At 44.5% G+C, this 27932-nt stretch overlaps 1 protein-coding gene across 2 annotated transcripts; it reads left to right on the forward strand.

Annotated features, from left to right (window-relative positions):
• The first annotated feature begins 231 nt into the window (after window positions 1-231).
• On the forward strand, window positions 232-26910 carry LOC129823581 (protein THEM6-like). Of its 2 annotated transcripts, none has more exons than XM_055882423.1 (4): window positions 232-312; window positions 13110-13334; window positions 17148-17427; window positions 17617-26910. In XM_055882423.1, exons 2-4 carry the CDS (start codon window positions 13114-13116, stop codon window positions 17785-17787), a joined length of 672 nt encoding a protein of 223 aa, XP_055738398.1. In that variant the 5' UTR covers window positions 232-312; window positions 13110-13113; the 3' UTR covers window positions 17788-26910. The 2 variants fall into 2 exon arrangements, with proteins under 2 accessions (XP_055738398.1, XP_055738399.1); XM_055882424.1 differs by having other exon boundaries at window positions 17659-26910.
• The last annotated feature ends 1022 nt before the right edge of the window (window positions 26911-27932 follow it).

Genomic DNA, 27932 nt, shown 5'->3' on the forward strand with positions numbered 1-27932 from the left:
GCCCACTATTCTCAACATAACGGTGTCAACATTTCCATATTGGTATAAAAAAAGTTACAAATATACATATATATATATATATAGTAATTATATTTCATTGTCACAACACAAGTGGCCATAGATAAAAAAAAAAAAAAATAAATAAAAAAAATTGAATTAGATATACACGTTGCAATGTTTTGAAATGCGGGCTTTTATTTTGTAACATTTCCGCATTACCAGACAACCTGACGACATCGTGTGTGCTGCTGGTAGATTACTAGCTCGTCATTTACGGCTTCTTCCACTTCGCAGCACATCCAGATAAACGCTGTAAGTTTACCGGCTTTTCATTATGAAAATTAAAAACATTCTGGTACATGTTAACATCTGTCTAGAAATATATAATACAACTTCATGATAAAATAGGCGAACACAATCCCGACACCACATTTGAGCTAGCTAATTTAGCTAGCTCAATTTAGCTAGCTACTGTACGCGTTAGCTACCACAGTTAGCCAGCAGATTACCTGAGGTAGCACGCTAACGTTGTTGGGTCTGTACTTGAACGTTATTGAACAAGCTAACGCTAGTAAGCTAGTAATTCAATTACATTTGCTCAGTGTTTGATTTCAAGTTGAATTTGTAGTTCACGCTGCTGATGATTTACAGTGATTGCCAAGGGAAAGACATGCTTCGCCAAATAATGTTATAAAAAAAAAAAAAACATATATAATAATTTCGGGAATCTCTGTTTCATAAATGTCCATCCATTCGCAAGAGGCTGAATGTATCTGACCGGAGAAAGCGAACGAAACAGCGCCCCTCTGTCTCAGTATGTGTAGTGTATCTATCTGATGCTGTCTGGTCAGAAAGAGTATGACATTGAAGACACCCGTAGCATTAAATGCAAGGGAAGCCAGTGAGCATTTTGCCTCCCTTGATGATAAAAAAAAAAAAACATATAAAATAATAGCCAATCAGCGTTGAGCTAAACTGAGTGGTCCTGGCACACCAAAAAAAGTGTCAAGGGAAACCAGTTTGGATTTGGACCAATCACAAGCTAAAACTTGAATTGTTGCATCTTGTTTTGTCCTCATGTGTCTGGCTAGCTAAAAGCCCCTTCCTAAATTAGCCATGGATGGAGATGGGGGCTGTGGTGCAAACTCATAAGACACACCCTTGCCTTATGCGCTTGGGGGAATCCCTGTCACATTTTTTTTTTTACATTTTAGTCATTTAGCAGACGCTCTTATCCAGAGCGACTTACAGTAGAGTGCATACATTTTTATTACATTTTTTTTTTACATACTGAGACAAGGATATCCCTACCGGCCAAACCCTCCCTAACCCGGACGACGCTATGCCAATTGTGCGTCGCCCCACGGACCTCCCGGTTGCAGCCGGTTGCGACAGAGCCTGGGCGCGAACCCAGAGACTCTGGTGGCGCAGCTTGCACTGCGATGCAGTGCCCTAGACCACTGCGCCACCCGGGAGGGCTTGTCACCATCTTGGAGGGCTGTCCAAATGATTAGCCAAGCAAGGGAAGTTTGCAACGTTAAGTCTCTCAGCCATGGTTTTTCGTCGAGTTTGCGAGTGTACAATTATGTTCACTTTGCGGCCTGAAACTCACCATAATTCAATTTGTGACGACTGTACATCCGCTAAGAAAAGTCCGCCAAACATTTCAGCGTTAATATGGAGTCAACGTACAAGTATAAGTAAAAACGAATGGAAATAAGTTAGAAATTGTGCTACTAATGCACATGACGGCACAAACACGTTTCGTAAAAGTTATGATTTTGTTTGGTTAGCTTTTGGAAATTGTAGAAATAAAACATTTTCCTTCAGATGTTCCAGCTATTCAGGCTAATGTTATTTAGCTAATTAATTTGCTAGCTATCATACAGTAGGCGTATATTAATAATGATATATTTAAAGTAGACATGCACTCATAATTGACTGTAGCACATATAAAGCACCCATAAGCTACCATCCGGTGGCTGAAAACAATCATCGCGGGATGAACGAGTGATGAAGTTCCTTGCAAGGCGGTGGTCCATTTTTATAAATCATTCTTTCCTCTCTCGACCCTTGCCCTGCAAGTGTATACTCGTCAGACGTCACGATACGTCATTAGAAGTGTCCACTTCATTTGAGGGCTGAGGAGATAGGGTGTGTCTTTTAAGTGTTTGAGCTACAGCCAGGGATTTGTACTTGCCGTTTTACTTAATTCTCTGTACTGGCCAATGATGATAACAGTGATTCCGATCTAACCATTAATTCATACATTATGTCCCTGGCCTGAGAGGAAGGAAGGTCAATATGTAGCTAGATGTAGTAGGCTAATGTTAACTAGCTGGCTCATTGTTTCCCATGAAAGAAAGTTAGGTTAGTGAGCAAGCATTTTAGACAGGTAGCATAGCACACATTTTAGACAGGTAGCATAGCACACATTTTAGACAGGTAGCATAGCACACATTTTAGACAGGTAGCATAGCACACATTTTAGACAGGTAGCATAGCACACATTTTAGACAGGTAGCATAGCACACATTTTAGACAGGTAGCATAGCACACATTTTAGACAGGTAGCATAGCACACATTTTAGACAGGTAGCATAGCACACATTTTAGACAGGTAGCATAGCACACATTTTAGACAGGTAGCATAGCACACATTTTAGACAGGTAGCATAGCACACATTTTAGACAGGTAGCATAGCACAACAAAACTGAAAGGTTGTACTGTATGACAGAGTCATAGACCATTTAGGCAACATGAAAAGAGGAGGAGGATGGCATTGGTGTTTTTCTGCAAGTAGGGTCAATGTGTTTTTTGTATTTTTTTCTACGCGCACACACAGACGCGCAAAAATCAATACCATGGACAGCCACATCATATTTAGCTTACTTTGATTGGACTAAATCCATTTTTGGTATCTTTTAGTTGTCACTGTATTAGACTAAGCGGAGGTGATTAGATGTTGAAATGGTGTGGGTTTGTCATGCAATAGAATCCAACTGATGCGTTCTGCCTACAACAAAATCTGTTGCGTAGTTTGTTTTGGTGTGTTGCATTGAAAGTAGCTAATATTGCTTTGATTCGATCACAATTCCCACAGTAGAGGGGAATGTTGATAGTGTTAACTAAGGGGGAAAACGAGAAAGTTGAGTGAAGTTCAATCTCGTGCTTCTCTGCGTGGGCTGATGCTTCTATCTGCAGCAGTACCAGTGAGCTGCGTACCTGCGCACTCGCCACTTACATGCTGACCAGACTGGACACGTCGCGTGCGCGAGCACCGCAAAATAAATTTAGAAATCCATGTTATTCAATTATTGCACCCACACTGCTCGCGAGCTCCAACGAGCGTCTGCGATGCCAAGGGCTAAAATAGAACTCCTTTCTATTTGTGACGCAGATCGCGCTGAAAGTCCTGCCTCTCCCATCTCCTCATTGGTTTATAGAAGCAGGTACCCACATGCCATCTCATTGGTTATACCCACGTGGGTGATTGAAAGACGAACGGTTGCCGGTCGTCGTGGTAATACTATGGAAGTTTAGATGCCGATCACCATATAAATCCAAAGATGAAAAAGCCTGAAAGGAGGAGAGATGACTAGAAACGATTCGGTTGGCCGTTTTATGTGTGGATTAATTGTCGGAGTAGAGGACCTTGTGCATTTCAGGTAAAATAACAACTCAATGTTTATATCCCAGAACAAATTAGGATGCAACAGCAAGCTAGCTAAATATGACAAATTAGCTAGCAGGTGCAAGCTAACTAGCTAAATTGCAATACATGTTTAATGATTTTTGACCTGTCCCAAAATTAATGTAATTGTTTCAGAGTTTGTTTTGATATTTTAACCTGTGTGTCGTGATCATGTTTGGTGTCGGGGGACAAAATACATGTATGTACGATGGCGCACGCGCGCAGCCGGTTTGGGTTCCGTGTTAGAGGGAACATTCATCGCAACACGTTGTAATATGGCATTATCTTCTGGATTGGCTTCCCCGGTCATTTAACACAGGCTAATGTTGATTTAGCAAATGACCTAGCTAGCTAGCGAGTAGCCATAATCCCAATAGACGTCATTACCTTCTTTCTACTGTTGATTTAGCAAATGACCTATCTAGCTAGCGAGTAGCCATAATCCCAATAGACGTTCATTACCTCTCTACTGTTGATTTAGCAAATGACCTAGCTAGCTAGCGAGTAGCCATAATCCCAATAGACGTCATTACCTCTCTACTGTTGATTTAGCAAATGACCTAGCTAGCTAGCGAGTAGCCATAATCCCAATAGACGTTCATTACCTCTCTACTGTTGATTTATCAAATGACATGGAGTACCAGTACCTAGTCAATGATAGCTTGGCTATATACACGGAGTACCAGTACCTAGTCAATGATAGCTTGGCTATATACACGGGTTACCAGTACCTAGTCAATGATAGCTTGGCTATATACACGGGTTACCAGTACCTAGTCAATGATAGCTTGGCTATATACACGGGTTACCAGTACCTAGTCAATGATAGCTTGGCTATATACACGGGTTACCAGTACCTAGTCAATGATAGCTTGGCTATATACACGGGTTACCAGTACCTAGTCAATGATAGCTTGGCTATATACATGGAGTACCAGTACCTAGTCAATGATAGCTTGGCTATATACACGGGTTACCAGTACCTAGTCAATGATAGCTTGGCTATATACACGGGTTACCAGTACCTAGTCAATGATAGCTTGGCTATATACACGGAGTACCAGTACCTAGTCAATGATAGCTTGGCTATATACATGGAGTACCAGTACCTAGTCAATGATAGCTTGGCTATATACATGGAGTACCAGTACCTAGTCAATGATAGCTTGGCTATATACATGGAGTACCAGTACCTAGTCAATGATAGCTTGGCTATATACACGGGTTACCAGTACCTAGTCAATGATAGCTTGGCTATATACATGGAGTACCAGTACCTAGTCAATGATAGCTTGGCTATATACACGGGTTACCAGTACCTAGTCAATGATAGCTTGGCTATATACATGGAGTACCAGTACCTAGTCAATGATAGCTTGGCTATATACATGGAGTACCAGTACCTAGTCAATGATAGCTTGGCTATATACATGGAGTACCAGTACCTAGTCAATGATAGCTTGGCTATATACATGGAGTACCAGTACCTAGTCAATGATAGCTTGGCTATATACACGGGTTACCAGTACCTAGTCAATGATAAATTGGCTATATACACGTGGTACCAGTACCTAGTCAATGATAGCTTGGCTCTATACACGAGTTACCAGTACCTAGTCAATGATAAATTGGCTATATACACGTGGTACCAGTACCTAGTCAATGATAGCTTGGCTCTATACACGGGTTACCAGTACCTAGTCAATGATAAATTGGCTCTATACATGGAGTACCAGTACCTAGTCAATGATAGTTTGGCTATATACACGTAGTACCAGTACCTAGTCAATGATAGCTTGGCTCTATACACGGGTTACCAGTACCTAGTCAATGATAGCTTGGCTATATACACGGGTTACCAGTACCTAGTCAATGATAGCTTGGCTATATACACGGGCTGCACTGTATATGTAAATAATCCACTCTATACATATCTACCCGTGAAAACATGTTCCCCTCTTTTCCCAATTTAATTTAAACCCCCTCCTGCAAAAACGTAGGTTTCATACATTGTAACGTACAGCGCCTTCAGAAAGTATTCAGACCCCTTGACTTTTTTCTCATTTTGTTACGTTCCAGCCTTATTTTAAAATGGATTAAAAACAAACAAATCCTCAGCAATCTACACACAATACCCCGTAATGACAAAGTGAAAACAGGTTTTCAGAAGTGTTTGCAAATGTATTAAAAACAAATAACAGATAGCTTGTTTACGTAAGTATTCAGACCCTTTGCTATGAAACTCGAAATTGAGCTCAGGTGCTTCCTGTTTCCATGGATCATCCTTGAGATGTTTCGACAACTTGATTGCAGTCCACCCGTGGTAAATTCAATTGATTGGACATGATTTGGAAAGGCACACATCTGTCTATATAAGGTCCCACAATTGACAGTGCATGTCAGAGCCAAAATCAAGCCATGAGGTCAAATGAATTGTCTGCTGAGCTCCGAGACAGGATTATGTCAAGGCACAGATCTGGGGAAGGGTACCAAAAAATTTCTGCAGCAATGAAGGTCCCCAAGAACACAGTGTCCTCCATCATTCTCAAATGGAATACGTTTGGAACCACTAAGACTCTTCCGAGAGCTGGCTGAACCGACCAAACTGAGCAATCGGGGTAGAAGGGCCTTGACCAAGTTAACCAAGAACCCGATGGTTACTCTGACAGAGCTCTATAGTTCCTTTGTGGAGATGGGAGAACCTTCCAGAAGGACAACCATCTCTGCAGCACTCCACCAATCAGGCCTTTATTGTAGAGTGGCCAGACAGAAACCACTCCTCAGTAAAAGGCACATGACAGCCCGCTTGGAGTTTGCCAAAAGGCACCTAAAGACTCAGACCATGAGAAACAAGATTCTCTGGTCTGATGAAACCAAGATTCAACTCTTTGGCCTGAATGCCAAGCGTCACGTCTGGAGGAAACCTGGCACCATCCCTACGGGGAAGCATGGTGGTGGCAGCATCATGCTGTGGGGATGTCTTTCAGCGGCAGGGACTGGGAGACTAGTCAGGACCGAGACAGAGATGAACTGAGCAAAGTACAGAGAGATCCTTGATGAAAAGCTGCTCCAGAGCGCTCAGTTCCTCAGACTAGGGCGAAGGTTCACCTTCCAACAGGACAACGACCCTAAGCACACAGACAAGACAACGCAGGAGTGGCTTCAGTACAAGTCTCTGAATGTCCTTCAGTGGTCCAGCCAGAGCCCGGACGTGAACCCGATCAAACATCTTTGGAGAGACCTGAATATAGCTGTGCAGCGACACTCCCCATCCAACCTGACAGAACTTGAGAGGATCTGCAGAGAAGAATGGGAGAAACTCCCCAAATACAGGTGTGCCAAGCTTGTAGCATCATACCCAAGAAGACTCGAGGCTGTAATCGCTGCCAAAGGTGCTTCAACAAAGTACTGAGTAAAGGGTCTGAATACTTATGTAGATGTGATATTTCAGTGTTTTATTTTTAATAAATTAGCCAATATGTCTAAACCTGTTTTAGCTTTAACATTATGGGATATTGTTTGTAGATTGAGGGAGAGAGAACTAATCGATTTTAGAATAAGGCTGTGAGGTAACAATGACGTAACAATGTGGGAAAAATCGGGATACTTTCCAATTGCACTGTATTCAACAGTACAAATGCAACATTTCACTGTATTCAACAGTACAAATACAACACTTCACTGTATTCAACAGTACAAATGCAACATTTCACTGTATTTGTTCAACAGTGCAAATACAACACTTCACTGTATTCAACAGTACAAATGCAACAGTTCACTGTATTCAACAGTACAAATACAACACTTCACTGTATTCAACAGTACAAATGCAACATTTCACTGTATTTGTTCAACAGTGCAAATACAACACTTCACTGTATTCAACAGTACAAATACAACACTTCACTGTATTCAACAGTGCAAATACAACACTTCACTGTATTCAACAGTACAAATACAACACTTCACTGTATTCAACAGTACAAATACAACACTTCACTGTATTCAACAGTACAAATGCAACATTTCACGACTACCTGCAAATTTGGTGATATAAAGACGGCCTCACTTCTACATGTGACCAAATGTACAGTTTAGGCTCTTAAATTATTAATTTGCCACAACCGGCTCCTGCCAGCTCCTCACCAGTCATCTCAAATCTCTTTCCATTTAGGTCATGGAGGCATGCATTTGTTGAATTAGTTGCCATGACACCCATACCTACGGAAGCCAACGAGGATCAAATTAAGAAATTAGTTTTCCTGCTGGTAGACAGAGATCCTTAGCGGAATGAGAAAATGCATTTCTCAGATGGCGGATTTGGAATCATACGCAGATATTGTGATGCGATTCAAGATAAATACATGCTGACACATTAAACCAATAGAAATGAAATGCTTAGCTTTGATGCAGTACAAATTATTTCCATTTGATTTGATTCAATCAATCAAGTTTATTTTATATAGCCCTTCGTACATCAGCTAATATCTCGAAGTGCTGTACAGAAACCCAGCCTAAAACCCCAAACAGCTAGCAATGCAGGTGTAGAAGCACGGTGGCTAGGAAAAAGTCCCTAGAAAGGCCAAAACCTAGGAAGAAACCTAAAGAGGAACCAGGCTATGAGGGGTGGCCAGTCCTCTTTTGGCTGTGCCGGGTGGTGAGTCCCTCTCGTTTAAATGCCACTCATGGTACAGTAGACACATTTTACCTTTAATGACCAGTACATAGCAGTATTGATCTGGTATGAGCTGTCACCCTCAGTATTGATCTGGTATGAGCTGTCACCCTCAGTATTGATCTGGTATGAGCTGTCACCCTCAGTATTGATCTGGTATGAGCTGTCACCCTCAGTATTGATCTGGTATGAGCTGTCACCCTCAGTATTGATCTGGTATGAGAAGCTGTCACCCTCAGTATTGATCTGGTATGAGAAGCTGTCACCCTCAGTATTGATCTGGTATGAGAAGCTGTCACCCTCAGTATTGATCTGGTATGAGAAGCTGTCACCCTCAGTATTGATCTGGTATGAGCTGTCACCCTCAGTATTGATCTGGTATGAGCTGTCACCCTCAGTATTGATCTGGTATGAGAAGCTGTCACCCTCAGTATTGATCTGGTATGAGAAGCTGTCACCCTCAGTATTGATCTGGTATGAGAAGCTGTCACCCTCAGTATTGATCTGGTATGAGAAGCTGTCACCCTCAGTATTGATCTGGTATGAGAAGCTGTCACCCTCAGTATTGATCTGGTATGAGAAGCTGTCACCCTCAGTATTGATCTGGTATGAGAAGCTGTCACCCTCAGTATTGATCTGGTATGAGAAGCTGTCACCCTCAGTATTGATCTGGTATGAGAAGCTGTCACCCTCAGTATTGATCTGGTATGAGAAGCTGTCACCCTCAGTATTGATCTGGTATGAGAAGCTGTCACCCTCAGTATTGATCTGGTATGAGAAGCTGTCACCCTCAGTATTGATCTGGTATGAGAAGCTGTCACCCTCAGTATTGATCTGGTATGAGAAGCTGTCACCCTCAGTATTGATCTGGTATGAGAAGCTGTCACCCTCAGTATTGATCTGGTATGAGAAGCTGTCACCCTCAGTATTGATCTGGTATGAGAAGCTGTCACCCTCAGTATTGATCTGGTATGAGAAGCTGTCACCCTCAGTATTGATCTGGTATGAGAAGCTGTCACCCTCAGTATTGATCTGGTATGAGCTGTCACCCTCAGTATTGATCTGGTATGAGAAGCTGTCACCCTCAGTATTGATCTGGTATGAGCTGTCACCCTCAGTATTGATCTGGTATGAGCTGTCACCCTCAGTATTGATCTGGTATGAGAAGCTGTCACCCTCAGTATTGATCTGGTATGAGAAGCTGTCACCCTCAGTATTGATCTGGTATGAGCTGTCACCCTCAGTATTGCTCTGGTATGAGAAGCTGTCACCCTCAGTATTGCTCTGGTATGAGAAGCTGTCACCCTCAGTATTGATCTGGTATGAGAAGCTGTCACCCTCAGTATTGATCTGGTATGAGAAGCTGTCACCCTCAGTATTGATCTGGTATGAGAAGCTGTCACCCTCAGTATTGATCTGGTATGAGAAGCTGTCACCCTCAGTATCGATCTGGTATGATCCACTATATATACAGCAGTATGTGGACACCCCTTCAACTAATTGGGCTCGGCTATTTCAGCTACAATCAGCTAAAATCAGGCACACCACCATGCAATCTCCTGGGACAAACATTGGCAGTAGAATGGCCCGTACTGAAGAGCTCAGTGACTTTCAACGTGGCACCGTCATAGGATACCACCTTTGCAACAAGTCAGTTTGTCAAATTTATGCCCTGCTAGAGCTGCCCCAGTCAACTGAGATTGTGAAGTGGAAATGTCTTGGAGTAACAATGGCTCAGCTGCAAAGTGGTAGGCCACACAAAGCTCACAGAACGGAACTTCTTGGGGATCTTACGGCCCATGCCAAATCTTTACAGACTCCTGAGGCTAGCTCCTTAGCGATGTGGACACCAAGGAACTTGAAGCTCTCGCTCCACTACATCCCCGTCGATGTGAATGGGGGCGTGTTCGGCCTTCCGTTTCCTGTAGTCTACGACAAGCTCCTTTTGACTTGCTGACGTTGAGGGAAATGGTGTTTTCCTGGCACCACACTGTCAGGTCTCTGACCATCTCCCTATAGGCTGTCTCGTCTTCATTGGTGATCAGGCCTACCATCGTTGATGGCGTTAGAGTCGTGAGTGACCGCGCAGAAAACGTGCCACAATCCAGGGATGGGAGATGGTAGTGTACTCCTAATTATCCTAACTAAACAAATGGAGTTTTTTCTTTTTAAGATAATTAGGAGTACACTCCCATCCCTGGATTGAGGTACGTTTTCCCAGCTATATCTCGCGCTGTTTCTGATCGTGACATATGAACGTCTCGTCAGATTCTGGCTAGCTATCTACTTTTACAGGGTAGTGTGTCTGGAAGCTCTTCAACCAGCTAGCTGCATGCAAAAGGAAATGCAGAAACAATCGTACTAAGAAATATATTGTTAATTTCATGAAGTGCCATTTATAACAAGACCAGTGAAACCAGACGCCTTGTCTTTCCTGCCCTAAAGTGAAACCTGACACGTGAGATGGAGATACTCCAGAACTGGTCTAGTGTAACACCTGTCTGTCTCTCCTTCTATTTAAAATCTAACATCACTAAAGTTCATATTTAGTTTAGAGAGATACTCCAGAACTGGTCTAGTGTAACACCTGTCTGTCTCTCCTTCTATTTAAAATCTAACATCACTAAAGTTCATATTTAGTTTAGAGAGATACTCCAGAACTGGTCTAGTGTAACACCTGTCTGTCTCTCCTTCTATTTAAAATCTAAGATCACTAAAGTTCATATTTAGTTTAGAGAGAGATCAACACAATGTTTCGCATGTTTGGAGTTTCCGTACAATTTCTGTTTCTGACATTTAAGGTGCTGATTGGTCACTAGAATTTTATCGTTGCTTCACCCCCAATGCTCAATGTTTACAGAACATTTGGTACTGTCTGATTAGGATATAGAGGGCCTGGCTGGTGTTTACAGAACATTTGGTACTGTCTGATTAGGATATAGAGGGCCTGGCTGGTGTTTACAGAACATTTGGTACTGTCTGATTAGGATATAGAGGGCCTGGCTGGTGTTTACTGTCTGATTAGGATATAGAGGGCCTGGCTGGTGTTTACTGTCTGATTAGGATATAGAGGGCCTGGCTGGTGTTTACAGAACATTTGGTACTGTCTGATTAGGATATATAGGGCCTGGCTGGTGTTTACTGTCTGATTAGGATATAGAGGGCCTGGCTGGTGTTTACAGAACATTTGGTACTGTCTGATTAGGATATAGAGGGCCTGGCTGGTGTTTACAGAACATTTGGTACTGTCTGATTAGGATATAGAGGGCCTGGCTGGTGTTTACTGAACATTTGGTACTGTCTGATTAGGATATAAGGACCTGGCTGGTGTTTACAGAACATTTGGTACTGTCTGATTAGGATATAGAGGACCTGGCTGGTGTTTACTGTCTGATTAGGATATAGAGGACCTGGCTGGTGTTTACTGTCTGATTAGGATATAGAGGACCTGGCTGGTGTTTACAGAACATTTGGTACTGTCTGATTAGGATATAGAGGGCCTGGCTGGTGTTTACAGAACATTTGGTACTGTCTGATTAGGATATAGAGGGCCTGGCTGGTGTTTACTGTCTGATTAGGATATAGAGGGCCTGGCTGGTGTTTACTGTCTGATTAGGATATAGAGGACCTGGCTGAAGTTTACAGAACATTTGGTACTGTCTGATTAGGATATAGAGGGCCTGGCTGGTGTTTACAGAACATTTGGTACTGTCTGATTAGGATATAGAGGACCTGGCTGGTGTTTACAGAACATTTGGTACTGTCTGATTAGGATATAGAGGACCTGGCTGGTGTTTACAGAACATTTGGTACTGTCTGACTAGGATATAAGGACCTGGCTGGTGTTTACAGAACATTTGGTACTGTCTGATTAGGATATAGAGGACCTGGCTGGTGTTTACTGTCTGATTCGGATATAGAGGACCTGGCTGGTGTTTACAGAACATTTGGTACTGTCTGACTAGGATATAGAGGACCTGGCTGGTGTTTACAGAACATTTGGTACTGTCTGATTAGGATATAGAGGACCTGGCTGGTGTTTACAGAACATTTGGTACTGTCTGATTAGGATATAGAGGGTCTGGCTGGTGTTTACTGTCTGATTGGGATATAGAGGGCCTGGCTGGTGTTTACAGAACATTTGGTACTGTCTGATTAGGATATAGAGGGCCTGGCTGGTGTTTACAGAACATTTGGTACTGTCTGATTAGGATATAGAGGGCCTGGCTGGTGTTTACTGTCTGATTAGGATATAGAGGGCCTGGCTGGTGTTTACTGTCTGATTAGGATATAGAGGACCTGGCTGAAGTTTACAGAACATTTGGTACTGTCTGATTAGGATATAGAGGGCCTGGCTGGTGTTTACAGAACATTTGGTACTGTCTGATTAGGATATAGAGGGCCTGGCTGGTGTTTACAGAACATTTGGTACTGTCTGATTAGGATATAGAGGACCTGGCTGGTGTTTACAGAACATTTGGTACTGTCTGATTAGGATATAGAGGACCTGGCTGGTGTTTACAGAACATTTAGTACTGTCTGATTAGGATATAGAGGACCTGTCTCAAAAAAGACAGTTAGTGTATTTTCTCTGTTTCCGTGCTGGCGATGTCTCCCTGTTGCAACTTCTCATAAACCAGTTAGACTTTTTTTGTTGACTTTATCTGTGACTTCTGTTCACCCTGGAAATTCAAACTCTTTGTCGCTCTCCTCGATCCCTCTCTCTCTCTCTCCTCCAGAGAGATGTTGCTGTGTGCTCTGGGGGGCCTGCTGCTGCTCTTCTCCTGCCTGGATGTGTGGTACTTCCTGCGGGGTGTGGTGGTGGTGGTACAGGCCTGGTTCCAACCCCCGGTCTGGGACGTCCTGGCAGAGCAGAGTGTTGCTGGGAGGGTCCTACCTCATGACCTGGACTATATGGGTCACATGAATAACGGCAGATACCTGCGGGAGTGTGACTTCGCCAGGTTAGACGAACACACTCACATAGGCCTGTTTTACTGTGATACTTTACTTTAAAAACATATATTTAAGTGTTTTGTATGTTTTATAGAGAGAGAGCGGTGAAAGGCACATTACCAGTCGACAGTTTGGACACACCTACTCATTCAAGGGTTTTTCTATATTTTTACTATTTTCTACATTGTAGAATAATATTAACGACATCAAAACTATGAAATAATTTAATTTGTTTTACACTTTTTTGGTTACTACATGATTCCATATGTGTTATTTCATAGTTTTGATGTCTTCACTATTATTCTACAATGTAGAAATAAAGAAAAACCCTGCAATGAGTAGATGTGTCCAAACGCTTGACTGGTACTGTATATATACAGAACATATTCAGACCCCTTGACTTTTTCACATTTTGTTACGTTACAGCCTTATTATTCTATAATGGATTCAATTAATTGTTTTCCTCATCAATTTACACACAATACCCCATAATGACAAAGTTGAAACAGGTTTATAGACATTTTTGCAGGATTGACTATACATTGACTATGCATTCGGAAAGTGTTTTGACCCCTTGCCTTTTTCACTAACAAAGTACGTTACAGCCTTATTCTAAAATTGATGAAATTGTTATTTTCCCTCATCAATCTACACACAATACCCCATAATGACAAAGCAAAAACAGGTTTTTAGACATTTTTGCACATGTATAATAATAAATAAATAAACGGAAATATCACATTTACATAAATACTCAGTACTTTGTTGAAGCACCTTTGGCAGAGTTTACAGCCTCAAGTCTTACTGGGTATGACGCTACAAGCTTGGCACACCTGTATTTGGGGAGTTTCTCCCATTCTTCTCTGCAGATCCTCTCAAGCTCTGTCAGGTTGGATGGGGAGCGTCGCTGCACAGCTATTTTAATGTCTCTCCAGAGATGTTCGATCGGGTTCAAGTCCGGGCTCTGGCTGGGCCACTCAAGGACATTCAGAGACTTGTCCTGAAGCCGTTCCTGCGTTGTCTTGGCTGTGTGCTTAGGGTCGTTGTCCTGTTGGAAGGTGAACCTTCACCCCAGTCTGAGGAACTGAGCGCTCTGGAGCAGGTTTTTATCAAGGAGATCTCTGTACTTTGCTCCGTTCATCTTTCCCTCGATCCTGACTAGTTTCCCAGTCCCTGCCGCTGAAAAACATCCCCACAGCATGATGCTGCCACCACCATGCTTCACTGTAGGGATGGTGCCAGGTTTCCTCCAGATGTGACGCTTGGCATTCAGGCCAAAGAGTTCAATCTTGGTTTCATCAGACCAGAGAATCTTGTTTCTCATGGTCTGAGAGTCCTTTATGTGACTCTTGGTAAAACTCCAAGCGGGCTGTCATGTCCTTTTTACTGAGGAGTGGCTTCCGTCTGGCCACTCTACAATAAAGGACTGATTGGTGAAGTGCTGCAGAGATGGTTGTTCTTCTGGAAGATTCTCCCATCTCCACAGAGGAACTCTGGAGCTCAGTTTGGCCGGGCGGCCAGCTCTAGAAAGAGTCTTGGTGGTTCCAAACTTCTTCCATTTGAGAATGATGGAGGACACTGTTCTTGAGGACCTTCAATGCTGCAGAAATGTTTTGGTACCCTTCCCCAGATCTGTGCCTCGACACAATCCTGTCTCGGACCTCTACGGACAATTCCTTTGACCTCATGTCTTGGTTTTTGCTCTGACATGCACTGTCAACTGTGGGACCTTATATAGACAGGTGTGTGCCTTTCCAAATCATGTCCAATCAATTGAATTTACCACAGGTGGACTACAATCAAGTTGTAGAAACATCAAGGATGATCAATGGAAACAGGAAGCACCTGAGCTCAATTTAGAGTCTCAAAGCAAAGTGTCTGAATACTTATGTAAATAATATATTTCTGTTTTTATTTTTAATAAAATATATATCTTTCCTTGGTGTTTACAGTTAATATTGGTGAGTTAGGATGCGGATATTTGGTATTTTAAGGTATTTTAGATATTTCTGGATTGAATGGGATCCTATGGGCAAACGCCATGACACACTGTATCTATACGTTTCAAAATAGGTGAGATACGGACCAAAAACTGCCTTAGGATATTATCAACAACAGTATCGGTAAGATTGAAAATGAGTGATATCCTCCTTTCAGTGGTAACGCTGCTCTTTGCTGAAACACAAACTGCGGTGACTTAAAGTAAAATAACTGTTTATTACATGCCATATTTGTTGACAAACCCTACTTAATCAAATAACTTGTTTTATAATTTAAAAAAATCTATCCAGTATGTTTTAAGACGTGGTCTTAGTAAATACATAAAGTTACTAGCACTGCATACCGATTGACTATACATTAGAATTAGCTTATTTTCATTACTGAAATCAATGGTCTCATTACCGAAACGGACCTAAAAAGGACGTGGTGATGCGAAATGTGTTTCTTTTAATGAGGCTCATTCAGTCAAATAAAAGGAGACCTGCCAATATGAAATCAGTTAACAGTTGGCTTATTCATCCCCCTCCTCTCCCCTGTAACTATTCCCCAGGTCGTTGCTGCAAATGAGAACGTGTTCTCAGTCAACTTACCTGGTAAAATAACGGTAAAATAAAACAGTTGGCCACATCACTAAAGCCCATGCATGCCTCCATGTTGGTAAGGTAATGGTTCTCTATGTGTTTACCACATCACTGAAGCCCATTCATGCCTCCATGTTGGTAAGGTAATGGTTCTCTATGTGTTTACCACATCACTGAAGCCCATTCATGCCTCCATGTTGGTAAGGTAATGGTTCTCTATGTGTTTACCACATCACTGAAGCCCATTCATGCCTCCATGTTGGTAAGGTAATGGTTCTCTATGTGTTTACCACATCACTGAAGCCCATTCATGCCTCCATGTTGGTAAGGTAATAGTTCTCTGGCTTTTTCCCAATTTAGCTTTTTTACCATTTTGGTAATGAGATGGCCAAGGGGGTTAAAGGGGGTGTTTTGAGAATAAGCTCCTCATTCGGAAAGGTTAACTTGACCTGAGAGGCTACTCTAAGACCCTGTTTCCCAGAGTGCCCCTGGGCAGGTGAGTCCTGAGAATACAGCTAGAACCACACACTTTCTTCTTTGGGTTCATGGAGGACGTTCAATGTCTCGTTTGGGTCACGGGAGGATGGTCAATGTCTCATTTCACGGGAGGACAGTCAATATCTCATTTCACGGGAGGACGGTCAATGTCTCATTTGGGTCACGGGAGGACAGTCAATGTCTCATTTCACGGGAGGACGGTCAATGTCTCGTTTGGGTCACGGGAGGACGGTCAATGTCTCGTTTGGGTCACGGGAGGACAGTCAATGTTTCGGGTCTGGAGCTGAAATAGTCTAAGATCCCCTGCTCTAGATGATGCATCCTGGGTGGGTTTTTATGTAATAAACCTATTTTAATGTCAACTTAACCAGGTATACCACTTTTATGATTTATGGACAAACTAAAGCAACATATTTTGTGTTGTATTCAAGTAAGTTAGGTTTTTTGTAAAGTCAAAATGGTATAAAATAGCTCCTTTTTGAATCCGGATACATTTCGGGAAAGGAGAATTTGTGGTGAAAAATGTAAAAACAAAAATATTATCTGGCAAATGTATTTAAATGACACTTCCCCTAAACCTAGACATCTTAGTTCTCAGAATGACAGTTGATTTTTGCAGATGTATCATGGTTTTGTAACTCAATTTGCTACAGACATTTTAAAAACGGGGTTTGGTGAGAATCACTCAGATGGGCGTAAGGCATTAGGTAATGTCTGTACTGGTTCCCCATCCTTCTCCAGGTTCCACTATTACATGCGGAACGGGATCTTTAAGGCCCTACGGACCCTGAAGGCCACCATGGTGGTGGGGGCCTCCACTATTCGCTACCGACGCTCGCTGGCCTTCGGGGAAGCATTTGACTTGCGCACTCGCATCGTGGCATGGGACGACAAGTCGTTCTTCGTGGAGCAGCGGTTTGTCTCCCAGGGCGACGGGTTCATCTCCGCGGTGATGCTATGCAGACAGAACGTTCTCCGTAGCAACCCTGAGAGCATCCTACAGCTGCTCTGCAAGAGGAAGGTAGGAGAGGAATGGATGAGAGGAGGGAAGAGAGGGTGTGGAGAGGTGGGGGGAGGGAAGAGAGGGTGTGGAGAGGTGGGGGGGCATGAGAGGAAGTGGAAGAGATGAGATTAATAGAGGTGAGGAGGGATGAGAAGGGTCCTTTGATGCATGGGATATCACTCGGTCCTCTTCTCTCTATGTGTTCAGGTGGAGTGTCCCGACTCAGTCCTCTTCTCTCTGTGTGTTCAGGTGGAGTGTCCCGACTACCCTGAGGATCTGCAGCATTGGATCAGCTTCATCTCAGCCAGCAGCCAGGCCCTGAGAGCCCAGAGTGGACTAGAGGACAAGACTGGAGCACAGGAAGACAAAGACAAGTGATTCACACATTCCTTGAGTAGCTCTAACGTTACACATCGTCGTAGCCCGGCCCCAAGCACACCTGATTCAACTCATCTGCTTATCATTCAGCTGTTGATTAGTTGAATCAGGTGAGGGCCTAGAACTGACATGACTGACAGCACCCTCAGAATACAGGAACTAAACTGACATGACTGACGGCACCCTCAGAATACAGGAACTAAACTGACATGACTGACGGCTCCCTCAGAATACAGGAACTAAACTGACATGACTGACGGCACCCTCTGAATACAGGAACTAAACTGACATGACTGACGGCACCCTCAGAATACAGGAACTAAACTGACATGACTGACGGCTCCCTCAGAATACAGGAACTAAACTGACGGCTCCCTCAGAATACAGGAACTAAACTGACATGACTGACGGCTCCCTCAGAATACAGGAACTAAACTGACGGCTCCCTCAGAATACAGGAACTAAACTGACATGACTGACGGCTCCCTCAGAATACAGGAACTAAACTGACATGACTGACGGCTCCCTCAGAATACAGGAACTAAACTGACATGACGGACGGCTCCCTCAGAATACAGGAACTAAACTGACATGACTGACGGCTCCCTCAGAATACAGGAACTAAACTGACATGACGGACGGCTCCCTCAGAATACAGGAACTAAACTGACATGACTGACGGCTCCCTCAGAATACAGGAACTAAACTGACGGCTCCCTCAGAATACAGGAACTAAACTGACATGACTGACGGCTCCCTCAGAATACAGGAACTAAACTGACGGCTCCCTCAGAATACAGGAACTAAACTGACATGACTGACGGCTCCCTCAGAATACAGGAACTAAACTGACATGACTGACGGCTCCCTCAGAATACAGGAACTAAACTGACGGCTCCCTCAGAATACAGGAACTAAACTGACATGACTGACGGCTCCCTCAGAATACAGGAACTAAACTGACATGACTGATGGCTCCCTCAGAATACAGGAACTAAACTGACGGCTCCCTCAGAATACAGGAACTAAACTGACATGACTGACGGCTCCCTCAGAATACAGGAACTAAACTGACATGACTGACGGCTCCCTCAGAATACAGGAACTAAACTGACATGACTGATGGCTCCCTCAGAATACAGGAACTAAACTGACATGACTGACGGCTCCCTCAGAATACAGGAACTAAACTGACGGCTCCCTCAGAATACAGGAACTAAACTGACATGACGGACGGCTCCCTCAGAATACAGGAACTAAACTGACATGACTGACAGCTCCCTCAGAATACAGGAACTAAACTGACATGACTGACAGCTCCCTCAGAATACAGGAACTAAACTGACATGACGGACGGCTCCCTCAGAATACAGGAACTAAACTGACATGACTGACAGCTCCCTCTGAATACAGGAACTAAACTGACATGACTGATGGCTCCCTCAGAATACAGGAACTAAACTGACATGACTGACGGCCCCCTCTGAATACAGGAACTAAACTGACATGACTGACGGCCCCCTCTGAATACAGGAACTAAACTGACATGACCCTCTGAATACAGGAACTAAACTGACATGACTGACGGCCCCCTCTGAATACAGGAACTAAACTGACATGACCCTCTGAATACAGGAACTAAACTGACATGACTGACGGCCCCCTCAGAATACAGGAACTAAACTGACATGACTGATGGCTCCCTCTGAATACAGGAACTAAACTGACAGCACCCTCAGAATACAGGAACTAAACTGACAGCTCCCTCAGAATACAGGAACTAAACTGACATGACTGACAGCTCCCTCAGAATACAGGAACTAAACTGACATGACTGACAGCACCCTCAGAATACAGGAACTAAACTGACAGCTCCCTCAGAATACAGGAACTAAACTGACATGACTGATGGCTCCCTCTGAATACAGGAACTAAACTGACGGCTCCCTCAGAATACAGGAACTAAACTGACATGACGGACGGCCCCCTCAGAATACAGGAACTAAACTGACATGACGGACGGCTCCCTCAGAATACAGGAACTAAACTGACATGACGGACGGCTCCCTCAGAATACAGGAACTAAACTGACATGACTGACAGCACCCTCAGAATACAGGAACTAAACTGACAGCTCCCTCAGAATACAGGAACTAAACTGACATGACTGATGGCTCCCTCTGAATACAGGAACTAAACTGACATGACTGACGGCACCCTCAGAATACAGGAACTAAACTGACATGACTGACGGCTCCCTCAGAATACAGGAACTAAACTGACGGCTCCCTCAGAATACAGGAACTAAACTGACATGACTGACGGCTCCCTCAGAATACAGGAACTAAACTGACGGCTCCCTCAGAATACAGGAACTAAACTGACATGACTGACGGCTCCCTCAGAATACAGGAACTAAACTGACATGACTGACGGCTCCCTCAGAATACAGGAACTAAACTGACATGACGGACGGCTCCCTCAGAATACAGGAACTAAACTGACATGACTGACGGCTCCCTCAGAATACAGGAACTAAACTGACATGACGGACGGCTCCCTCAGAATACAGGAACTAAACTGACATGACTGACGGCTCCCTCAGAATACAGGAACTAAACTGACGGCTCCCTCAGAATACAGGAACTAAACTGACATGACTGACGGCTCCCTCAGAATACAGGAACTAAACTGACGGCTCCCTCAGAATACAGGAACTAAACTGACATGACTGACGGCTCCCTCAGAATACAGGAACTAAACTGACATGACTGACGGCTCCCTCAGAATACAGGAACTAAACTGACGGCTCCCTCAGAATACAGGAACTAAACTGACATGACTGACGGCTCCCTCAGAATACAGGAACTAAACTGACATGACTGATGGCTCCCTCAGAATACAGGAACTAAACTGACGGCTCCCTCAGAATACAGGAACTAAACTGACATGACTGACGGCTCCCTCAGAATACAGGAACTAAACTGACATGACTGACGGCTCCCTCAGAATACAGGAACTAAACTGACATGACTGATGGCTCCCTCAGAATACAGGAACTAAACTGACATGACTGACGGCTCCCTCAGAATACAGGAACTAAACTGACGGCTCCCTCAGAATACAGGAACTAAACTGACATGACGGACGGCTCCCTCAGAATACAGGAACTAAACTGACATGACTGACAGCTCCCTCAGAATACAGGAACTAAACTGACATGACGGACGGCTCCCTCAGAATACAGGAACTAAACTGACATGACTGACAGCTCCCTCTGAATACAGGAACTAAACTGACATGACTGATGGCTCCCTCAGAATACAGGAACTAAACTGACATGACTGACGGCCCCCTCTGAATACAGGAACTAAACTGACATGACTGACGGCCCCCTCTGAATACAGGAACTAAACTGACATGACCCTCTGAATACAGGAACTAAACTGACATGACTGACGGCCCCCTCTGAATACAGGAACTAAACTGACATGACCCTCTGAATACAGGAACTAAACTGACATGACTGACGGCCCCCTCAGAATACAGGAACTAAACTGACATGACTGATGGCTCCCTCTGAATACAGGAACTAAACTGACAGCACCCTCAGAATACAGGAACTAAACTGACAGCTCCCTCAGAATACAGGAACTAAACTGACATGACTGACAGCTCCCTCAGAATACAGGAACTAAACTGACATGACTGACAGCACCCTCAGAATACAGGAACTAAACTGACAGCTCCCTCAGAATACAGGAACTAAACTGACATGACTGATGGCTCCCTCTGAATACAGGAACTAAACTGACGGCTCCCTCAGAATACAGGAACTAAACTGACATGACGGACGGCCCCCTCAGAATACAGGAACTAAACTGACATGACGGACGGCTCCCTCAGAATACAGGAACTAAACTGACATGACGGACGGCTCCCTCAGAATACAGGAACTAAACTGACATGACTGACAGCACCCTCAGAATACAGGAACTAAACTGACAGCTCCCTCAGAATACAGGAACTAAACTGACATGACTGATGGCTCCCTCTGAATACAGGAACTAAACTGACGGCTCCCTCAGAATACAGGAACTAAACTGACATGACGGACGGCCCCCTCAGAATACAGGAACTAAACTGACATGACGGACGGCCCCCTCAGAATACAGGAACTAAACTGACATGACGGACGGCTCCCTCAGAATACAGGAACTAAACTGACATGACGGACGGCTCCCTCAGAATACAGGAACTAAACTGACATGACGGACGGCTCCCTCAGAATACAGGAACTAAACTGACATGACTGACGGCTCCCTCAGAATACAGGAACTAAACTGACATGACGGACGGCTCCCTCAGAATACAGGAACTAAACTGACATGACTGATGGCTCCCTCAGAATACAGGAACTAAACTGACGGCTCCCTCAGAATACAGGAACTAAACTGACATGACTGATGGCTCCCTCAGAATACAGGAACTAAACTGACGGCTCCCTCAGAATACAGGAACTAAACTGACATGACTGACGGCTCCCTCAGAATACAGGAACTAAACTGACATGACTGACGGCTCCCTCAGAATACAGGAACTTGATTTTAAAATACAAAACTGATCCCAGATCAGAACGACTACCGGCCAAGTGGCTTTAACCTTTTTACTGCAGTGGGCTAAATCAGGGTCACACAGAGGGATTCTGGGTAGTCTTAAACAAATCTACTTTGAAACAAAAGTATCCACCTCACACACGTGGTTATGGGCCTAAAGAAAGAAGACACCTGTACCCACGTCAGATATGGAGTTGAAATGTATCAAATGTTGAGTTTGCATCCCAATATTACACTTTATATACGTCACAGAAGACTGAAATATAACAAAACCGCTTGACATAGAAACACCGGATTTTCTGCATAAAAAACCCCAGAATGTTTCTTAATTGGGAAAATCCCATTCCACCCATGAGGCCACTAGAGAGCACTTTGGTCATTCGCCTAGAGGACCGTCTTGTTGTTAAGGGATTCATCCTAACCAGAGATGCAAAACCTTTTTTTCCGCTGACATGAAAACTCTTACCAAAATAGTTTTAGTTATGTGTGCATGTATCTCAAGATAGTCTCTTTCAATTATTCATTTCGACATCTGTGGGATTCACCAGAATTTTCCTAAGTAGCTCGAAGGACCAATCGTAAACGTCTGTCGGAGACTGACAGGTCGAGTGGCGAATGAGGGAGCCCCTCACCCCGCCCTCTCGGATCATTCTCACCTCTCTTCCACACAGAGGAGTTCTACTTAGCTCTCCTCTGCACCACTTGATCTGTTTTCCTATTCACAGGTTTGACGGTGAGGTTACGCAGGTTATAGGTATTTTGTGTTGGGTGACCTCGGTGACCTGTGTTGGGTGACCTCGGTGACCTGTGTTGGGTGACCTCGGTGACCTGTGTTGGGTGACCTCGGTGACCTGTGTTGGGTGACCTCGGTGACCTGTGTTGGGTGACCTCGGTGACCTGTGTTGGGTGACCTGTGTTGGGTGACCTTGAGCAAGACACCTAACCCTAATTGCTCCTGTAAGTCGCTCTGGATAAGAGCTTTTGCTAAATTACTAAAATGCTAAATTAAAGTTTTCACTTTTTCTTCATTTGTCTCCTGTTGTAGCTAGCGTCACACAGCTAGCTAAGGAAACATGGCTAGCTTAGCTGCGAGGCTCTTCTACCTGGAAGGGTAGAATTACTAGTTCGCTCTCTAGTTTAGTTCAACCCACTACCGATGTTGACCAGACCGACCATCCTAGCGTCACTGCTTATCGGTCGAGAAGCACACTTTTGTTCATCGCAAGACCAACATAGCGCTAGCTTCCAATTGGCTAGCCATGCTACTAGCCCTTGTGGCGTACACTAGCTGCGCTCACATTGTTAAAGGATTAGCTTCTCCGGCCAGCACTGCGCTAACTCGCTAGCCTACCACCCCAGCTGGCGAATGGTAGTTACGTTTCACTTTGTTAAAGGATTAGCTTCTCCGGCCAGCACTGCGCTAACTCGCTAGCCTACCACCCCAGCTGGCGAATGGTAGTTACGTTTCACATTGTTAAAGGATTAGCTTCTCCGGCCAGCACTGCGCTAACTCGCTAGCCTACCACCCCAGCTGGCGAATGGTAGTTACGTTTCACATTGTTAAAGGATTAGCTTCTCCGGCCAGCACTGCGCTAACTCGCTAGCCTACCACCCCAGCTGGCGAATGGTAGTTACGTTTCACATTGTTAAAGGATTAGCTTCTCCGGCCAGCACTGCGCTAACTCGCTAGCCTACCACCCCAGCTGGCGAATGGTAGTTACGTTTCACATTGTTAAAGGATTAGCTTCTCCGGCCAGCACTGCGCTAACTCGCTAGCCTACCACCCCAGCTGGCGAATGGTAGTTACGTTTCACATTGTTAAAGGATTAGCTTCTCCGGCCAGCACTGCGCTAACTCGCTAGCCTACCACCCCAGCTGGCGAATGGTAGTTACGTTTCACTTTGTTAAAGGATTACCTGTTTCTTGGATCCATGGAGCCCGCTAGCTCGGCCCAAGGTTTACCGATCAAGGCCTCTACCGGCGCACCTGTGCCCGTGCTGGGCTACCTTTTACTCCGCATACAAGTAACGTGGTAGCCCCTTGGTGGCAAGACAAGCTGTGGATAGTGGAGCTCATTCTCCTGCTGTACAACAAGCCTTGGCAACTCCTGTTACGCAGAGATCTGCTGACCAACATGAACTGAGAGACTGTCCACCCTCACCCGGAAGCCATGGCTCTCTGGCCCGTGACGGGTTAAATATGGACTATTGAGTCTATCCAGAGTGCTAGGGTTCCTTCTACACGCTCACTGTACGGAAACAAGTGGTGTTTTCTAAAAATGGTGACCGAAAAAACAGATCATTCCTTACCAATGTTCTGTATCTGAGGTTTTACGCTTCCTGCAGGACCTTTTGGATAGACGGAAGGCTTTCTCTACTGTTAAGGTCTATTTAGTTGCTGTCTCTGTCTGTCATATAACCTTTGACGATAACACGGTGGGAAAACACCTATTTTATGTCGTTTCATGAAGGGGGCGTGTCACTTACGTCCAGTTCCCAAGCCTTTAGTCTCGTCGTGGGATTTGTCTATTGTGCTCGAGGTTATTTCACAGCAGCCTTTTGAGCCGTTGCAAAGCATGGACATCTAATATCTCTCCTTTCAGACCTCTTTACTAGTCCCCTTAAGTCTGTAGAGTCAGGGAGATACATCCCCTGTTAGTTCACCGTTCCTGTCTGTAGAGTGCCTTGGGCTTTTCCAAGGTCACCTTGTTGCCCAACCCCACCTTTATGCCCAAGGTTGACTGCAATTACAATTACAATTGTCTGTCCTTGGAGGCTTTCCACCTGCCGATTTTCCCTTCTATGGAAGAGGATGGGCTACCCCATTTCTGTCCAGTACTCGCGTTGCGCATATAAATGGATTGGACGACAGCTTTGCGCAAGCGCAACCAACTCTTTGTCCTGGGTGCCTCCCTGCAAGGGCTCAACGGTTGTCTCATTGGATGGGGAAGCTCTTTATATTATTGGCCTTCAATAGCAAGGGGTTACAGCCTCCGGAGGGCCAGAGAGCTCACTACCTCTTGGGCACTGTTGAAGGGCGTCTCCTTACAGGAGATCTGCCATGTGGCTTGTTGGGCATCCCCTCATATATTAATGAGGTTCTACCAACCAGATGTCACTGTGCTTTCATTGGCACGTACTGTCCTCTGTGGTGGGGCATCTGAGGGGTTATATTGGAGGCTGCCTAGCTTCAGGGAGCATCTGAGGGATTATATTGGAGACTGCCTGGCTTCAGGGAGCATCTGAGGGATTATATTGGAGACTGCCTGGCTTCAGGGAGCATCTGAGGGATTATATTGGAGACTGCCTGGCTTCAGAAAGCATCTGAGGGGTTATATTGGAGACTGTCTGGCTTCAGGGAGCATCTGAGGGATTATATTGGAGACTGCCTGGCTTCAGGGAGCATCTGAGGGATTATATTGGAGACTGCCTGGCTTTAGAAAGCATCTGAGGGATTATATTGGAGACTGCCTAGCTTCAGGGAGCATCTGAGGGATTATATTGGAGACTGCCTAGCTTCAGGGAGCATCTGAGGGATTATATTGGAGACTGCCTAGCTTCAGGGAGCATCTGAGGGATTATATTGGAGACTGTCTGGCTTCAGGGAGCATCTGAGGGATTATATTGGAGACTGTCTGGCATCTGAGGGATTATATTGAAGACTGCCTAGCTTCAGGGAGCATCTGAGGGATTATATTGGAGACTGCCTAGCTTCAGGGAGCATCTGAGGGATTATATTGGAGACTGCCTAGCTTCAGGGAGCATCTGAGGGATTATATTGGAGACTGTCTGGCTTCAGGGAGCATCTGAGGGATTATATTGGAGACTGTCTGGCATCTGAGGGATTATATTGAAGACTGCCTAGCTTCAGGGAGCATCTGAGGGATTATATTGGAGACTGCCTAGCTTCAGGGAGCATCTGAGGGATTATATTGGAGACTGCCTAGCTTCAGGGAGCATCTGAGGGATTATATTGGAGACTGTCTGGCTTCAGGGAGCATCTGAGGGATTATATTGGAGACTGTCTGGCATTTGAGGGATTATATTGAAGACTGCCTAGCTTCAGGGAGCATCTGAGGGATTATATTGAAGACTGTCTCTGACATGTGTAGGACTGGTTCCCCCGAGCTATTTAGGAGATTCTGGTGAATCCCGCGGTGAGACGTCTCACTCGTAATATCAGAGAACCGGGGTTACGCAGGGGTTCACAGGGGTACCGGGGTTACACAGGGGTTACACAGGTAACCTTGCGTTAGGGAACTCTATCTTGTGTGTACTGCGTCTATATAATGCACCAAAAGCTTCTCCATTCTGTGTTTTTATTACAATCAATGTTTCTATAATTTATTGATGATGATGTTCATTGTCTATTTATTTTTTTACATTTTATTTATGTTGCTGTCTGTAGATTTTAAATATTGAATTGGATGCAGAGTATATCATGATTTGGAAATGAATGTCAATTATTTTGAATGCATTTTAAATAAAAGATATATGTAACCCCATGACTGCTTTGTGTTCTAGCCCTGACTGCTTTGTGTTCTAGCCCTGACTGCTTTGTGTTCTAACCCTGACTGCTTTGTGTTCTAGCCCTGACTGCTTTGTGTTCTGGCCCTGACTGCTTTGTGTTCTAACCCTGACTGCTTTGTGTTCTCGCCCTGACTGCTTTGTGTTCTCGCCCTGACTGCTTTGTGTTCTCGCCCTGACTGCTTTGTGTTCTAGCCCTGACTGCTTTGTGTTGTAGCCCTGACTGCTTTGTGTTGTAGCCCTGACTGCTTTGTGTTCTAGCCCTGACTGCTTTGTGTTCTAGCCCTGACTGCTTTGTGTTCTAGCCCTGACTGCTTTGTGTTCTAGCCCTGACTGCTTTGTGTTCTAGCCCTGACTGCTTTGTGTTCTAGCCCTGACTGCTTTGTGTTCTAGCCCTGACTGCTTTGTGTTCAACACGAGACGACAGTCCGACGCAAAAGGGAGTCTAGAAACACTCTATCGCACTCCGAGCTAGCCATGTTGCTAATTTGTTGTTTTGAGTATTTAAGTTGATAACTCACTTTTCATTAACTAAATAGCTATACAAAAATAGTTAATACAACGATAGTCGCGAGGACAGTGAGAGATTTGAGTCCGTCCCCAAACTGTCATTGAAAGACCAGGCGCATCTCTTCCCGTCCAGAGGTTTAACTGTTGGGGTGCTGCTAGAGAGACAGCTGGGATGATACTGCTCGTGAGTAACCGCTCATTGTGTAAAAGTAGTCTGTTTTCAGACAAAATATTGAAGTGCCTTTGAATGGGGTATGGTGTCAAGAACTGCAATGCTGCTGGGTTTTTCACTCTCAATAGTTTCCTGTGTGTATCAAGAATGGTCCACCACCCAAAGGACATCCAGCCAACTTGACACAACTGTGGGAAGCATTGGGCCAGGATCCCTGTGGAGTCAACATGGGCCAGCATCCCTGTGGAGTCAACATGGGCCAGCATCCCTGTGGAGTCAACATGGGCCAGGATCCCTGTGGAGTCAACATGGACCAGCATC

This window comes from Salvelinus fontinalis, chromosome 26 (genome assembly GCF_029448725.1).
Source record: "Salvelinus fontinalis isolate EN_2023a chromosome 26, ASM2944872v1, whole genome shotgun sequence".
NCBI classification, from domain to species: domain Eukaryota; kingdom Metazoa; phylum Chordata; class Actinopteri; order Salmoniformes; family Salmonidae; genus Salvelinus; species Salvelinus fontinalis.